The sequence below is a fragment of the Ictidomys tridecemlineatus genome, chromosome 1, assembly GCF_052094955.1.
Source record: "Ictidomys tridecemlineatus isolate mIctTri1 chromosome 1, mIctTri1.hap1, whole genome shotgun sequence".
Classification (NCBI taxonomy): Eukaryota; Metazoa; Chordata; class Mammalia; order Rodentia; family Sciuridae; genus Ictidomys; species Ictidomys tridecemlineatus.
The window spans coordinates 195,561,881-195,579,479 of NC_135477.1; the positions used below are offsets into that span (position 1 = coordinate 195,561,881).

The 17,599-nt window shown below is 40.4% G+C and overlaps 1 protein-coding gene across 6 annotated transcripts in view; it reads right to left on the reverse strand.

The window, feature by feature from the left end:
- LOC144364881 (uncharacterized) overlaps positions 1-15,904 on the reverse strand; it is a 38,032-nt gene extending 22,128 nt beyond the window's left edge. The window contains exons 1-2 of one of the 6 annotated variants that reach the window (XM_078014962.1): positions 15,797-15,904; positions 5,399-5,542 (exon numbers count right to left, since the gene is read on the reverse strand). In XM_078014962.1, coding sequence (XP_077871088.1) covers positions 5,399-5,413 — 15 coding nt within the window. In that variant the 5' untranslated portion in view covers positions 5,414-5,542; positions 15,797-15,904. Of the gene's footprint in view, positions 1-5,398; positions 5,543-14,480; positions 14,501-15,061; positions 15,151-15,474; positions 15,616-15,796 lie in introns of those variants that run through there. The other 5 variants (XM_078014969.1, XM_078014971.1, XM_078014975.1 and 2 more) reach the window with 5 other exon arrangements.
- Between the last annotated feature and the right edge of the window lie 1,695 nt (positions 15,905-17,599).

Consider the following 17,599-nt stretch of genomic DNA (forward strand, 5'->3'; position numbering starts at 1 on the left):
GCATAAAAAAGTAAAAGAATTACATGATGAAACGACTCTGCTTTTTATCTTCAGTTAGGAAAGGATATTTTATCAGCATACAACTAAAAACTGAGAAACCTGAGTATAAATGTAAAAACATTTCTTCTTATGACAAAAGGAAAAACAAACAGCAAAGCCAAAAGAAAAACAAGCCACATCACATAAAACCTACCTTTCCCGTAATTAGTATTATGTTCATAGTAAAAAACAGAGAAAGAGTGAGCATTTCAATGAAAAGTAAGGAGCCCAAACTGACATGGCACTCCCCACCCTCCACAGATATGAAGTTTTGAAAGTATGAAGACATGCTCAAATTCTGACAAAAATTGAAAACACAAATTAAAAATACACTGCAATGCATTTTTTTCACCTAAAAGAATTAACAAAATTCCAACAGCTTAAAAAGGTCACAGTCTATGAAGTAGGGGGAACATGACCAACCTCATGGTTCTACCTTCAGAGAGGGAGTTTTCTGTGTCTGTGTGCCTTGCACCCATGGATCCAACCACAGGAAACATTTTCCAAATGTGATGAAAATTGAGAATCTGCTGAACCAAGAATCCCTGTCTACAGGTCACAAACTATATAGTGAAGAACTGTTCCCAAAGAAAGGTTCTGCCTTTGCCCAGAACCGGGGAATTTCTCTCTGTCCCTGAGTATCTTGGCTGGTATGAATGTTTGTTCACCTTAAGCCTTTGGACACACAGTCTAAGCATACAATGTGATCTGTGGGGACAGGCCTTGAGTCATGTGATATCAGCTTGAACTCTGAATGTACTGGAGACTAAGGTGTTAATGTGATTGAATCCTAAAAAGACTTTGAAATGGGCCTGGGTAAGATGGCCTTCTTGTTATTATCCCATGGCTGTTACAGGACACTGTTGTTTGGAGAAACAGCCAAAGACAACAGGCTTCCACTGACAGAAAATAATCTGAAGCTCATGCAAAAGGACTCTTGGAACTAGTTATATGTGCTGGTCTCGTCAATTTTAGTGGATCCTTTCATAACAATAAACCATAACTGTGAGCATTTGCTAAGTCCACCGATGGTAGTTTGGCAGAGTGTTATATACAGAATCCATACCCAGCATATTGACCAAGTGCTGACCCTTCCATGCTGGAAGTGGTCCAATGTAAACATAAATTGTGTAAAGTATAGGAGGTGGGTGGGGCTTGGCTTAAGGAAATGGGTCCTTGGGGATGTACCCTTGGGGACTTTAACTTGCCCTGTCCTCTCTCACTGTCTCCCAGATGCCATGGGGTGAGCAGATTTGCTCTACCACACTTTTGTACCATAATGTACCACATCACCTCATGCTCAGAAATGAGGGAACCAGCTGAGCTTGGAGTGAAACCTCTAACCCTAACCCTAACCCTTTATTTTTTCTTAGTCTTTCTGTTGGCTTTCTCATGTATTCTGTCACAGTGACAAATAGATGACTAACACATGTTGCTTCCAAGTCCCTGATCATGCAACCAAACCACTAGCTGCAGCTAGTGATATATAGCAGCACACTAGCCTTATTTCCTTTCAAGCAAAATGTACCACCAGGCACAGTGCCCAAAGCTCTGCCCTCTGCAAAACTTCCGTCTATCACTGTCCACAGGGATGTAAGAGAAAGGGTCTGTATTGCTAAAGCTTATAACTTCAGGTGGTGCCTGCATAATGTGCAGACCCAAATGCACACACCAGGCATCTATAGATCATTTCTCTCAACAGCTGCAGCAGTGCACTGGAACATTTTCAAGGACCAATTACATCAAAGTCCACAAAACAAGTCTCAGCACATTTTTTTAACACTAGAATTATACCAAGTAACCACAATGTAATAAAACTATAAACTATAAGAAAAACTTGGAATGCTATGCAAATACATGGAAATTATACAACTTACTTCAGAATAAACATTAGCTCAAGAAGAAATTTAAATTTCTAGAAACAAATGAAAATGGAGATACAACATACAAAAATCTATGGGGTACAAGAAAAGCAGTACTGAGGGAAGTTTATAGCAATCAATGCCCACAGCAAAAAGTGGAAAGACCTCAACTAAACAACTTATCATTGCATCTCAAGGAAGTAGAAAGAAAAAAATATATAAAAAACAAATGAAACAAAGACTTGTTCTTTGAGAAGATAAACAACATTGTCAATCCCATAGACTAAGGAAAAAAGAAGGATGACACAAATAAGATCAGAGGTAAAAAGGGACCATTACAACTGACAATGCAGAAACACAAAAGATCACCAGAGATTATTAAAAATAATTATACACTAAAAAATATGATGGCCTAGAAGAAACAGACAAAATCCTAGACACGTACATCTTACCAAGACTAAATCAGGAAAAACACAAAACCTAAACAGACCAATAACAAGTAATGAGACTGAATCAGTGAAGTCTCTCATCAAAGAAGAGCTCGGGATCAGATAGCTTCAGCACTGACTTTCAAGAACTAATATCACTTTCCTTACATTTTTCTCAAAATAAAACCAGGAGGAATTCTTCTAAGCATATTCTATAAGACCAGCATACCTGGAGAGAACACCAAAACTAGATGAGGACACAACCACTGTCAGACTCGTTGACAATTTGTAATTTTTGGTACAGCAGAGATGCTTAAGAAAGACACATGTACACATATGTATTTAGTAGAAAATGAATACTGTCTTTACTTTTTTTTATATACAGATTGTTAATTAAAACAAAGGGAAAGAAAAAACATCCTTTTTTCAGCTTAATCCTTATAAGCAAGGATAAACATTTTTAGGAAAACTTTGTTTATGATCATAGTGTTCCATATTTTTTATCAATTAATTTGTGATTAGTTATTTCTAGGCAAACACACACATATATATAAATTTTACACTTGGCAGAACATTTTTTTTTTCCTATCTTAAGACAGCAACAAGGACACAGTTCAAAGAGTTCATACTTTCTCACAGAACTCCTTGTTTTGCTAAGCACAGCAAAACTTAACTGTGTGCATGAGCTCACAAACCATAAAAACTACAAACCAATATCCTTAATAAACAAAATCCTTCACAAAATACTAGCAGCCATAATCCAAAAGCCCATTAAAAGATGACTCACTAGCTGAGGATATAGCTCAGTTGGTAAAGTGCCTGCCTCGAATGCACAAGGCCCTGGGTTCTGCACAAGGCCCTGGGTTCAAACCCCAGCACCACAAAATAAACAAACAAAAGATGACTCACAATTATCAAGTGAGATTACACTCAGGAATTCAGTATGGTCCAATATATGCAAATCAATGAGTGTGATATATAACATCAATAGAATGAAAGACAAACCATATGATCATCAACAGATGTAGACAAGGCATTTAATGTAAAGCAAGATTCTTTCCATGATAAAAGCTGAAAAAATTAGCTGAATGTGGAGACACATTACCTCAAATCCTATTTGCTCAGAAGCCTGGGCAGAAGATTGCCAAGTTCAAGGTCAGTCTGAGAATTTAGGGAGACCCTGTCTCAAAATAAAATTTTTAAAAAGGGCTGGATTGTAGCTCAGTGATAGAAAGCTTTTCCAGAATGTCTGAGATCCTGGGTTTAATCCCTAAAACCAGAAAAACAATAATGATATAAAAACAAAAGGAAGGTATTATTAAGAACTGCTCCCTGAATATTCTCTGTGTATCTTTCTCTCGACTCTCACTGAAACTGTACCCACTAAGTGCATACTCCTAGGCCTCACCACACCTGCTTGCTATTAGCACAGACCAGGAGAGTCCAACCTCGTCTCTAAGCAAACACACCTATTCATGTCTTCATAACAGTGACATTTCCAGTGTAAAAAAGGCTACTACTATATCTGTTTAGACTAATATCTCCTATTTAGGCCTAATTTAGTGCACTACAGGCACTAAGATAAAAATTTAACAAGAAACAAAAACAGTTGGATTTGACAACTGATGACTCCAAGACCAGAGAGGGGCGGGAGGAACCAGGGCAAAGTTCCCTTTGATGTTTCAGGTGTAGCTGATGGAAATACCATATAGAAGGAAAGAATGGAGGATGTGGTTTCACTTAAGATTCATAGAGCCTGAGGGGCCCTCAAGTAAGTGAACCATTGCTTTAAAGGCTGGGGAAGAGGTCCACGCAACGAGAAATATGTAGGAGTCTCAAAACCAGTGTGCAAAATACGAGTCCAGGGGTCCATTTTTAGAATACAGTATTTAGCCTTAAATGTAAACTGGTATAAGAAAGGCAACTTGTAGCCTATCTATCTAAATACCTGGAGCTTCCCAATCTGTATCCAATCATAGCCATTTTAACTTAGCCCTTCTCTTTACCTTCCCCAATTTTAAAATTAACCACAATTGCATAGATCATGACCCCGAGCTCCTCCTGCCAGAGCAAGGGGCAGTACTGCATTAGGGATAAAAACAGGTGGACTGCCCACCAAGTTGTGCTTGCTTCTTGGACTTTGTTCAGTAGCACACACTTCTGCAGAAGTAAAGTTTGCCTTGCCCAGCTACTTCTGAGTATGTGTCTGATTCCTTGATGTACCCTGGTACTTCTAATACCACAGGGCTCAATAAGACAAGAATGGCAGAGTAGATGAATGAGGAACAGGACAAAACACCTCGATAATCTTTGTTAATGAGAAAAAAATAGAATTCAGGGAAAAGAAGAAAAAAGCAAGAGTAAGGTCATGACAGAAGACTTGAATAAGGCAGATACAAGAACAGCTTTGGAGTTGACTACCATTTAAGTTCCTGGTGAACTTTTGAAAAACTGAACTAAGACTAAGGAAGGGTAGGTTAGAGTGCAAATGAGCACTAGACACATTTATCAGAAAAGACAACTTTGGACACTCTGCATTATGATTTACATACACAGACAATGTAGCAACATACTGGCAGTTATTTAAAGCCCTGTACCAGACTCTGTCCTCCACACGTGTATTCCAGGTCTTCCAAAGCTATGTGGGACCACATGGTTTTAGCAACTCCAGAAAACTGTTTTAATTGATTTGTTTCAGCACTAGATTCTCTAACACTAGATTCTCTAATACAGCAGAATGCTGTGACTCTGCAGTCTGGCAGTGAAGCACTGTCCACAACATCTATGCAAGCCTCTGTTTTAGATTACATATGCCAGGAGAACTTAGCGTGTTCTCCTCTTAGTGTCAATTCCAGCCATATAAAATAGGTCTTTTGGCCATGGTATCAGAAAGATCAGAAACCAAGTTGCATGAAGTTCAGATGGCTCTAAGGTTTTATAATCTGGCTCTATCAACCTATCAACTTTTATCTTCTTTGTGATGTTAAATTTATTTGATTCTAATCCCATTTGAATTAAGGAGTAAAAGCTTTTAAAATACACTAAAACAAGCTGAGGAATATAACTTACCACAGTGGTATTCATTTTCTTTGTTCCTGGAGACAGATAGGAGACTATGGAATTACAGTTGGAAGACAAGGTGAATGGAAGGAATCAAGAGAGTTGGTGTGCCTTGTTCCTAGGTTCTGTTGTACAAAGATCTCTACACAGTAGCTGGTGGAAAAGAAAAAAAAAAAAAAAGCTAAAAACCAATAACAAGAAAGCTTCCTTTTATGAATGTAGTCCCTTATATGTGAGAATTATTGAAAATATCTTGTTAAAGGAACACTAGCAATTCTTTCATTGGTAGAGATTAAACATATAATTTATCCTTAGGTTAATGAAAATACTTATTTGCCATTGATTTAGTAATAATGTTAACATGAAGAAATAATGTAAAATTTTAAGGATGATTGTTTAATGAAACTAAAGAAACACTATGTAATCACTAAAATTTAAGTTATACAACAAAACTTAGGCAGTGTTAACTGTTTTCCCAATAATACAGATGGATAATGTAGCACTCTGTATTAGTGTTTCTGTTAGAACATCTCTTGATTTTACATATTTAAATTTCATAGAAAGCATGCATCTTACAACCTATTGTCTCTTCCGCAAGACAGCATGGGAATACTGTACATCTGCTATAGTACACTTTTGAGTACCACTCTCTAGGGTGTGTCTCTGTGCATCTTCATCTCCATATTAACCCTAACCCTTCCACAATGACTCTGGGCTTCACCATTTCAGTTGCTCTGGCCAATGGGACAATAATAAATGTGATAAAAATTCTTTTTGAAAAAGAATTTGCCTTCTTAGAATCCTGCCTGACATTTTGTGAAGGTGCCTAGAGCTAAACTGTTGGATACATATGGCCAGCACAAACCAGCAGACGAGAGTAAAGCCATCTTCAAGGAGCCAGTCGTTTAAGGGACAAGATGACTAATGCTTCATTAGGAATCCCAGTCAACACCAGCAAAGGCATTGCCCAGATGCATCCAGCACAAAATGCTGATGCACAGAATCATGAACAAATGACATGCTTCCTTTTTTTTTAAGCCCAGAAAAATTTTGGTGATACATTATGTAACGAACAGATACCTGTGATCTTATAGTATTCAATGTTTTTAACATACTGGTAGAGCAGTGAGAAATAATTTAATGATATGCCAAAAATAATCAAAAGAACTTCACAATCACACATGAGTGATTTCATAAGCACAATAAATATTAACCAGAGAGACCTCAGCAAGACTTAGGCACTGAGGTCATGGGAATCAAACAGAGAAACTGGCAATCATGTCTACATTTTTATATTGTGATCTTATCACTTATGTGTTGCTAGTGTACTGTTTTAAGAAACTAGAAGTAAAAGCAATTGTGCTTAATTTCCCATTTTAAATAATGAAAAAAATAGGCCCCTATTGGCTGTAGCACTCACGAATTTCAAGAACAGATTATAGACATTAAGTTAAAAAAAATCTGTATTATCTCCTTGGGTTCATACAATTCACAGAAAACCACTGGGATTAAAAGGATAAGCATGTTCAAAGCAAAAATCTTCTAAAATAAAATTTGTTTTAAATTGACTGTTGAAACTGATCTCAAAAACAACAGATTTTACTTCATCGTGGCAAAATAGGTAACACTAGTCAAAAAGCCAAGATGCCCGACGCCTACAAAACATAAGACCTGGTACTGTTCACTTACTACCACAAATCCAACTTTCTCTACCTTTCTCATCAGCCAGCAAGATGCTGGCAAACTTCCTGAATTACTAGGAAGAACCACCAGGATATAGGGAACACCATTACGTCTAGAGAACAATGTGGTGAAGATGAGGTTTGGGAACTTAATTCTGTACATAAAGAGGACAGAGTACAGTTAAAGAAGTGTTATGGAGCAATGTAGATAGGATTTGCCAAACAGGACAGGCTGTCCCTCCACCCCAGGCATACCCTCACTGTCCCAAGAATAAGCAATATTTGCTAGGCCCTTCCTAATGGTCACAGCCCACCTTAAATTGCTCTTCTGAAAGTTATCCAGAACTTCCAAATAGCATCCTGTCTCTGATAGCCTCTGGATGAGGTGGTATTGCTCAAATCTTATTCACACTAGGTGGTAGTATCAATAATTATTTGGTCCACATCAAAGCAGGACCTTCTCTTTTCTTAATCTCCTTTGCCTGGGCTGCTAGAGAGAGGATTCAAATTGCAAGGATATTCTTTAGGGTGGAATTTCTATTCATGAAGCCTCCTACCTCATACTACATAAGGACTACTTTGTTCCAAAGAAAAACAGGGCCACCATCCAGTACCCCAATATGCCTTGTAGAACTCCCTGTTCCTGGAAACGAGGTCTTCTATGAACTCCCTAAACTCACACCAGGAGTGCTAGGCAGGCTATGAAATGCGGGATTAGATTCAAAATTTTCTTGCCAGAGACATTAATAATAATCACATGATGGGCTGGGATATAGTTCAGTGATAGAGTGTTTGCCTGGTATATACGAGGCCCTGGGTTTGATCCCTAGTACAAAAACAACAATAAAACTCCCACAAATACTAACTTTGCTTAGGACACTTTACAACTGCTTCTCTGGGAATTCAGTGGCATTCAATAGTAATAAAAATACACTCATCTTACATATGGGTGAACTGAGTGTCAGTCAGGTTATGAGAAGACCCTGCAGTGGTAGAGCTAGAATGTGAACTCACACTGCACACCTTTCAGGCTCAAAACCCCATCATCATCCTCATCTTGGACTCAACCACACTATTCCAGAGCTTCTGAGCCAGACTTTGTATGTCTGGAAGCATGCTCCCAGAACTGTTTTCTGGCAAAGCACTAACTTGAAACATGTGCAGCTGCAACTTCATCATCCCCAGACCTGAAGATCCCACACCAATGTCATCCTTCCTGACAGCTATCTAAAACCCTAGGGTTCCTCGAAGCCCCTGGCTTGTCTTCCAACTTTCACTTATCTTCAGGGACACAGAATTCAATTTGGTCTGCAGAGAATCCTAGGGAGAGCCACACAGTAAAAAATTTCTGTGCAGAAGATGGTAGACTGAACGGAGTTGCACATACACAGAAGGAACCTGGAAGAGTCCTCCTCCCTCCTGGACCTCTCCCAGAGATATCACTGTATTTCCTACAAAACTCTGAGCTCTTCCATTAGGAACAGGAAACCAGGTCCTAATAAACCAAGAAGGGTCAATTATTCATGTAACAGCCAGGTGGAATTATTATTCCTTATTAAATCTGGTTTAACACCCTGGGATGTTGCAATAGTAATAAGGAAATCTGGATGTTGAGACACTTAATGACATTAAAAACCAGCTTTGTTTTAGTACTCATATTAGTATCACTACCACAGAACCCATGTTTACTTTTTACAGATGCATGCCAAAACAGGAAAAAATGTTAGATTTGCTAACAAACAAAAAAATGGCAAATCTCTACCAAACCCACTAATTTGAGTTTTCCTTGGATTATAATACAGTTAGAGAAACTGCTCTTGTGAAAATAATGGAATAAATGGCAGGGTAACATGGCTGTGTTCCACAGTCCACATGCATGTTTAAACTTCCAGTGTCTACATTATTTACCCTAACTATTCCTTCTGTGGCTTCTGCTACAAACTAAGCAAGGACATGTGGTTTCTCAGAGTTCCACTGACAATGAAGTTTCTCCTCAAGCAGGGAAATGCCCAGCTTGAGCAGTCGGAGGTGATGTGTGCATTGAGTGGTATTTAGTGAAAGGGAAATGAGGTTTGTGGGAGGGGTGTGAGAGGCTTGACTCTTGCATAAGAGCTTGGCTGGCTCTTTTCCTATATATGCATTGCATTGTTCACATGCTTCTGTCTCCCTTGATTAAAATGACCCCAACTCTTCCATATATCTAGGGAACCTAGCCTGGATCCTCTCAAAGGCTTCTGTCCTCATACTTTGAAATTCTCGTCTTCCTTCCTCAGAGCTGTGGATCCTGGATCTCTCTCTTAAGCATCTACGGGTATGGTACTGGGGATCTGTTAAACAGGTAAATGGCATTTGGTGAGGGGAGTTGGCAGCACCTCTGGGATATGGGATGTTGTTCCTTCACTTAGTGGGCCTGGTTCTTCTATTGACAGAATTGGAGATGGCAATACACTTATGTGTGCAGACCTCACCCTGAGCCAGTTTGTAATAACAGAAAGGATAACAATACAACCCCTCTCATCCCTCTACAAGAAGTCCTCAGAGGCAAGACATGGTAGCTCAGGGAGGATACCAGGTGTTCTCAGCACAAGCCACAGGTTCTATTATTCAAGGTTCAAGTTCTCACATCTTTTAAAAAAATTATTCCTAAGTATTTTCTTTTTGATATCATTATAACTGGAATTATTTCCCAAACTAAGTTTTTGGGTTGTTCTTTATTTGTGTACAGAAACAACTGATATCATACATTGATTATGTGTCTTGTTACTTTGTTAAACTTGTTACCTGCACATATGTGATCCTAGTACTCTTCTTCCAGTCTATATATCTTAGAATTATTTTCCTCTTGTCCTGGCTACTACTCCAGTACAATTAAGAACAGATATGTGAGAGCATGTGTTTATCTTTTGTAATCTTAGAAAACAAATATAAAGGGGGCTGGGGTTGTGGCTCAGTGGCAAAGTGCTTGCCTAGCAGGTGTGAGGCACTGAGTTTGATTCTCAGCACCACGTAAAAATAAAGTTACGTCCATCTACAACTTAAAAAAAAAAAAACTTGCTGGATCTTTGGCTTGAATTCTAATTAATTTCTTTTTTTTTTTTAAAGAGAGAGAGAAAATTTTTAATATTTATTTTTTAATTTTCAGTGGACACAACATCTTTGTTTTTGTATGTGGTGCTGAGGATCGAACCCGGGATGCACGCATGCCAGGCGAGCATGCTACCACTTGAGCCAAATCCCCAGCCCCTAATTCTAATTAATTTCAATTTAAAAAAAATATAAAGATTTCACCATAAAGTGTAATACTGATTATGGAATTTTATGAGGTCATTTTCAGCTTGAGTAGTTACCTTTTCTTCCTACATTGTTGAATCATCATGATAGGTTTTGAATTTTGTCATCCTGTTGTCTCCCTCTACTGAGGTGATATGTTAAAAATTGTACTGATAGATTATTATATTAAATGATTTTTGGATACTAATCCATCGTATATTCCAGGGATAAACAAACTAGGTGACAGTATATATTTATCATCATATGTTGATGGGTTCTGTTCACTTATGTTTTTTAAGTATTTTCATCTCTCTACATTTTTTCTCCTTCTCTTCCAATTCCCCCTCCCTTTCATTCTACGGATTGTACCTAGAGGAGCTCTACCACAGAGCTACATTCTCAGCTCTCCTTATACACACTTCTACCTCAGGTCTCTTTGGAGGAAAAATGAAACTAAGACACCAAGAGAACTAAGCAAATCACAACATCCCTTACTTTAACCAATTCCAAGATACTGGTGGGAACCTCAGCCCGACACTAGCCCCTATAAGCCAGAAAAAGGGAGGACAGGACTCCAAGGCTGACACATTCACCTGACACATGAGATGACAGAACAACCAGGCAGCAAACTGTGCAACTATCAAGAGAAGACAGGAGCTATAAAGATCACCCCATCCCCAAAACGAATTCCAAGAGTAAGTATGAAATTTCTGATAGTAATAGCCTTCCCCATATGTAAACCAGAATTGTTTAACTGAAGATAATAATGCATGCCTATTAGCTTTAGAAGAAAAGATCTGTTTAGGCAACAGTTATCAGAAGTACTTTAAAACAAAGAGAATATCTCCACATGCAGCCACAAAGTACACCAGGTACCTTACATTCCAAGGTTGCTGCTAAGGAGGAAAGAATCACAGTACGTGACTTCTACAATCAGACTGAATTGGTCACCTTGTCAAGCTGTTGCTGACAGAATAGCTTTCCAGATTTGCAGTTTTGACCACTACCACTTGATATTGGCTACATTGGCATGATGCAAATGGTCACACAGATTTAAGATGCAAGGAAGCTGGGTTTCCTTCTGCTGTTGAGAGAAACCATCACAAACACAACGGTTAAAGTAACAGAAACTTACGCTCTGGTTGGGGTGGCTGATGTGCATCTGGATGAGTGATGCTGCACTAAATCAGTGTTAACACGACTGTACTCTTTCCAGAGGCTGTAGAAGAGATTGGTCTAGCTTATGGTGACCTGTGTTTGCTTTCTCTAAGTTTTGAGGGAGCCCTCAAGTGTGAAGACAGGCGAACTTTTTCAACCCCACATACATGGCAGAGCCTCCAGGGAACGTGTCCTCATCCAGTGCTTGCCAGAACTAGGAAAAGGTAGCTCCATGCACAGGAGAATGATGGAAGGGAGGGGACCTTGGGACTGCAGAATAGAGTAGGTGGTGGAAGACCCAAAAGAGTGAGACATGGGGAGAAGACAGCCACGTACACTGCTTCTGATATCCTGCACAGGGAAAATTTAAGAGATCCCAAACCAGATGAGCTCATTGGACACAGGCAAACCCAGACAAGAGAGCAGAGGACGGAACCATATCGGGACTGAGGGCCATACTTGTGTTTCTTACCAGACCCTGGAGCCTTTCCCTGCTCCACTAAGCCTGAGATCATCCCAGTTGTTACCCCTGTTATCCTTTGCATAACCATGTTCTTCCCCATAAAACCCATGTGGAACACCATATCTACTTCAAACCCCAGGGTATATACATGTCAGTTAACTCTGTGCGTATATTATTCCCTCCTAAACCTTCTCTCAAAAACTCTGTACTGTGAGTTTTTGTGTTCATCTCTGTGAAACAAACACTTTCGTCATGTCACATCAGCATGTCTCCATGCTCTCTTCCATGTGCTCTGCAAAGCTAAGGCAATTGTAAGACCTACTCAATTTGATCCATTAAAAAATAATGCCCTCTTAGTGGCTTCAGAAGACTGACTCCTCAGGTACAGCAACTTGATATATGGTGCTTCCCTGAGTGACAGAGGAACCTATGCTGGTAGTGGTGTTGATAGGGAACAGACAAACATGAGCAGTGGGAACAGGAAGTTAAGGGCTTAATTCTATAAACTGGGTCCACTGTGCTGATGCCCACATGCTTTCTTTCCTCTGAAGCAATTTACTATAGCCCTGCCTGGCTCAAGTTGAGAGTATTATTACCTTCCTCAGCAAACTACCTTTTATATGCAGGCCCCCAAATGCTGAAAAAAACAAAAGTTAGCTTGAAGGGGGAGGCTTTTGTGACCTACACACAGATCAGATCCCAGAACTCAGGAAGCTAAGAATAATTGCCCTTAACCATAAAATCTGTAAGAACAGGTTCCGATCAGAACCGGTCTACATAGGACAAAGTGACCCAGAATTGTCATGGCAGTGTGGACTTGAAACTCTGCTGTCATCTTGCTTAGTCAAAAGTCAAGAGGTAAACCTGGGTGGGTAGGATTCTCTGGAAACTTCCTGGAACCCCCAATAAAACTGGAGGGAAGGAGAGGCACTCTGTCCCTTTCCTTTCTGAGAGGACCCAACTTTCTCCCTTGAGTGTGTGTCCTTTACTTTTTCCCACCCTTATTAAACTTATACCTGTTACTCTGAGTGACATGTCTGAAATCCTTCTTGACTTGACCACAAGAATCAGGTTTTGAAAGGGGGTGCTTGGTGCTTCCTAAGTATTGCAGAAGGCCCCAGCCTATAACATGAATCATGATCCAGCTTGGATACTGGTACTTTCCTGCTTCCCTTGGAGTGATTCATTGGACATGGCTAGTCCTCTGGTCCTGCCAAACTCTCAGGGAGCTTGGAGATGTGGAGACTGGGTGAAATGATAACATTTTCAATACTTAGCATGAATGTCGTACCCATACCGGGAAACCTCTGCATTCTCAAAGCAATCCAATAGTCCCTTCTCTCAGCCTGTAAACAGGTGATAAAATAATCCTCTGTGAAAGATAAAGCCAGATGTCATTAAACTGGCAAAGAATGGTTTTAATCTGTAATATACTGTTGCATTAGGAAAAAGAGCCTTGTAAATTCAACTTCAATTTGTACAGAGGTGATTTTATAAGAAAGCATAAGTGCCCCCTTCAACCTTTTAAAAACAGGTGGAGAAACTCTAACCTCTGCTTGATCATCATTTCCTTCTTACCTGCTTAGTGCCTTCTTAATATTTGCCCCAAGGTGATCATTAACTCTACCTGAAATCACCATCCTGGGGGCCACATAATGACAAGCAGAAAAACTGAATGTGGAAGTAAAGGAGATGGGAGACAGTCTGACAACCCAAAAGTGAGGAGGAAGAACCAGAATCTGGGCTCTGAATAGACTGAAGAATTCAGATCCCAGCCTGCAATTCCTGTAGTTCCAATGCTGCATGTGAACCACACATGAGGTCAAAGCAGGGGCTAGGAAGGTTTAGGGGAAGGAAAGGAGAGGCACAGTCAGAGTTGAGGGGAAGGCGATGAAATAGGAAGTTCTGGAATAAAGAGAACAAAAAGCTGCTATAGTTGGAGCCAGCACTTTTGGCTGGACATCTGAATTGGCCTTAGTTGCCTCTGTAGTTTTAGGTACCCTAGTCTCCTCTTTGTTCAACCCATCTTCAACTTTTAATTCATAGTAACTCCACCCCCACCAATTCTGTCGGAATAATATGGGCAGATACACTGATGCTGAGATCTTTATTCTAGGCCTGGGGCTGTGAAGCAGTGGGCTACTGCAGCACAGGACATACAAGAAGATATCGAATACACACACACAGGCATGGGAAGAAATGAGACTCATTAAGACTGGCCCTTTCCTTCTTGTAGGCAGATGTGTGTATTGTAAACAAGGGACAACACAATGAAGGCAGTTCATAAGGAAAATGAGTTAGTAGCAATTTGAGGCTCAAGGCATTTTTGGAAGGCAGCCTATGGTAAGAAATACATTTTATATCATCCTAGTACACACCTATACATCCTTGAAAATTTCAAAGACATTCAAACAAAATAAAGCTTATCTTTCAACGTGTGAAGTTTTCTGATATATTATTTTGCATTGTGCTCTATTTCAATTATAAGTAATCATCAGCTCCCCAGAGTCAACTCTACCTGCAATTTTAGAAATGCTGAGTTAGGACTGGGGTTGTGGCTCAGCGGTAGAGCGCTCGCTTTGCACATGCGAGATCCTGGGTTCGATCCTCAGTACCACATAAAAATAAATAAGCGAAATAAAAGTGTTTAAAACATATGCTGAGTTAGAACAATGCATCCAATGGTCAGGTACTGCCTGTCCACCTTCCCCTGCCTCAGTTCCAGATGGTGAACTCACTAAGCCAGCCCATCTTCTTCTATGTGTTGGGATGGGCAATGTTACATTTTCCTCTAAGACTTTCCGACTTTGGTACCACATACTTTGATTTTCAAACAGATCCCCTTTATCTAGTGGCAGAGTTTAATCTTGCCGGCCTAAGAGTCACTCTCCTACTTTACAACATATCTGCACTTAATCCATTTGAGAATTTTATCCGGAAGTCAATTTTATTTCAGAGGTCCTGGAAGGGTAGCTCTCTGTTATACCTCAATATTTCTCAGCACTGCCAATCAAAATAATAATAATAATAATAATAGTTCCTATATCATAATACAAAAATTCCACAGATTTAAAAGCAAAATGTAGCCTGGTGGCCTACCCTGTAATTCCAGCAACTAGAGGAAGCTGAGCCAGGAGGATCATTAAGTTCCAGGCCTGCACCAGTAACACAGCAAGGCTCACAAGCAACTTGACCAGATTCAAAAACAAAAACAAGGGCATGTTTTAAATTAAAAAAAAAAAAGAAATAAAAAAAGCAAAAGCACAGGCAAATTTTACAAAACGAGAGTAAAGAAAACCCAAATTCATTAAACAAAAATTTAAAGATATTCAACATATCAGAGGTAGTATCTTCAAGTTCTGTAGAAAAGCAAGATCTCTCAGGGGGAAAGAAGGGACCATAGAGGTCCCATAGGTCCTCTAACACAGGAACCCACACACAAAGTGAAGATTCTCCCTCATCCTGTCCTCCCCACAGTGTATTGAGGGAGATACACGGGGCTGCAAGCTCACATCCGCCTGGGAGGGCTCCAGCAGGGCTGAAGTCTCCACGCAGAGACCGGACCAGAGACCGCGGTTCAAGCTGCTGCCCAGCTCACCCCACAGCCTGAGAGGACAACTCCCAGCTGCACAGAGGGCTCCAGCGGGGCCGAAGTCGCCACGCAGAGAGGGACCGGAGCCCTGGGTTGCGGCTGCCGCCCAGCCCACCCATGGCCGCGGGTAACAATGTCCGGCCGTCCCGGAGGACTCGGCCTGCAGAAGGCGGGTCCCGCCACAGCCAGCGGCGCGATTCCCGACGGGTGCCGCTGGTCTCAGAACTCCGCCGCACACTCACCATATCCGGCTTCCGGGGAGGCTCACGCACTTGGGGTGGATGACAGGGCGACTGGGGACGGGCAGAGCCTCTGAGGCCTGCCACGCGGAAGAACGGATTCCAATATGGTGGAATCCGGGAACCAAGATCCGGGAGGTTAGGAAATCCTGCCTTCTCCTTTCTAGAAATGTGCTTGATTGGACAGTCCTCATGCACGTGTCCCTGATTGGATAGAGCTTGAGACCCCGGCTTCTTTTGAGAGTGAATGGATAACCTTCAGCAGAATGAGGCCAAAATAACATTCTTTGCTGGATCTTTCCATTCCCCCTACTATGCAGGTACATTTGCATTTTTAACCTTGTATATAAGATCATATTCATTTATCAATTGTATGTGTATGTATATGTTAATCACAAATGGACAGAGTACAATGAAAATAATTTTTAAATTTCCTGTAACTTTGGTGTCTATTCTTGTGAGGAGGAACTTGAAGGAAACAGTCACTTAAGAAAACTATGTGCAATACAAATAATTTAAAATTTTATTGGATTTTTATATTAAAAATTAAGAAGATTGCCAGGTGTGGTGGCGCATGCCTGTAATCCCAGCCGCCCAGGAGGCTGACGCAGGAGGATTGCGAGTTCAAAGCCAGCCTCAGCAATGGTGAGGCAGTAAGCAACTCATTGACAGCTTGTTTCTAAATCAAATACAAAATAGGGTAGAGGATGTGGCTCAGTGGTTGAGTGCAGCTGAGTTCAATCCCTAGTACCACAAAAGGATGAAATTGTCATATTTTAATCCAAAATATTATCATTGTTATTAACATAAAATTATTGTGACATCTATACACTAAGTCTTGCTAGTAAGTCTTCAAATCTCACATTGTTGTAAGGCTCCAGCACTGTCCAGCCGAGCAGCTGCATTCCAACTTTTTGAGCTATAACTCCCTGACCTCAGGGAGGTGAAGGGCTTGACCTCCATTTCATACCACATGTGAGGGAACAGAAAATCTATAAGGCACCTACTGTTTGCCAGACAAATTGTAATCAACATGTCACTGAATATTAGCATCCTGCCTATCACTATTAGTTTATCCATCACTAGATGATAGGTCATCCCAAAATATATTAGCTTATAACCAGTGGTCAGCAATTTATACTGAGCTCATCTGGGCTCCTCCTCCTGTATGTGGTTAGCTGGCTAGATGGCTCAGCTTCAAAGTGTGATCTGGCTGTCATCTGGGATACCTATTCTCCTCCCCTTGATATCTCATCCTCTACTAGGCCAATGTGGGCTCGTTCTCATGGATAGCAGGGTTCTAAAAGAAAAAGAGAAAGCATTCAAGACCTTTTGAGCCCTGGTACCATACTGATACACTTTTGTCATCACAGCTTTGTATGAGTTGTAGCAAATAAGGCCATCCCAGATATAAGGTTTGGTAAACAGACTCTGTCTCTTGATGGAAGCAGCAGTAAAAGCACATTGCCAAGGTAATTTCCTGTTTCCATAATTTAAAGTTTAATCTTTTGGTAGATACTGTTGAGTTATACAGGCATACATGTAGAACTGCATGCGTGTGATTTGGCTTAAGCTCACACAGTACCCCATGCTACAGAAGAAACACACATTGGTAGCCTGACAATTAAGTCCAAGGCTGAACTGCAAAATAAGTTTGCTTTAATCTATTTAAATTCTGGAGGTCAAGGCTTTGGGAAGATCTAAAACATGAGATTCCTCCTCTTCCCTTGTTTGCTCTCCCATCTCTGCAAGAGGGATGGGCCTTGGCCCAGCAGAAAATGGGTAGAATGATATACCTTTGGAGGT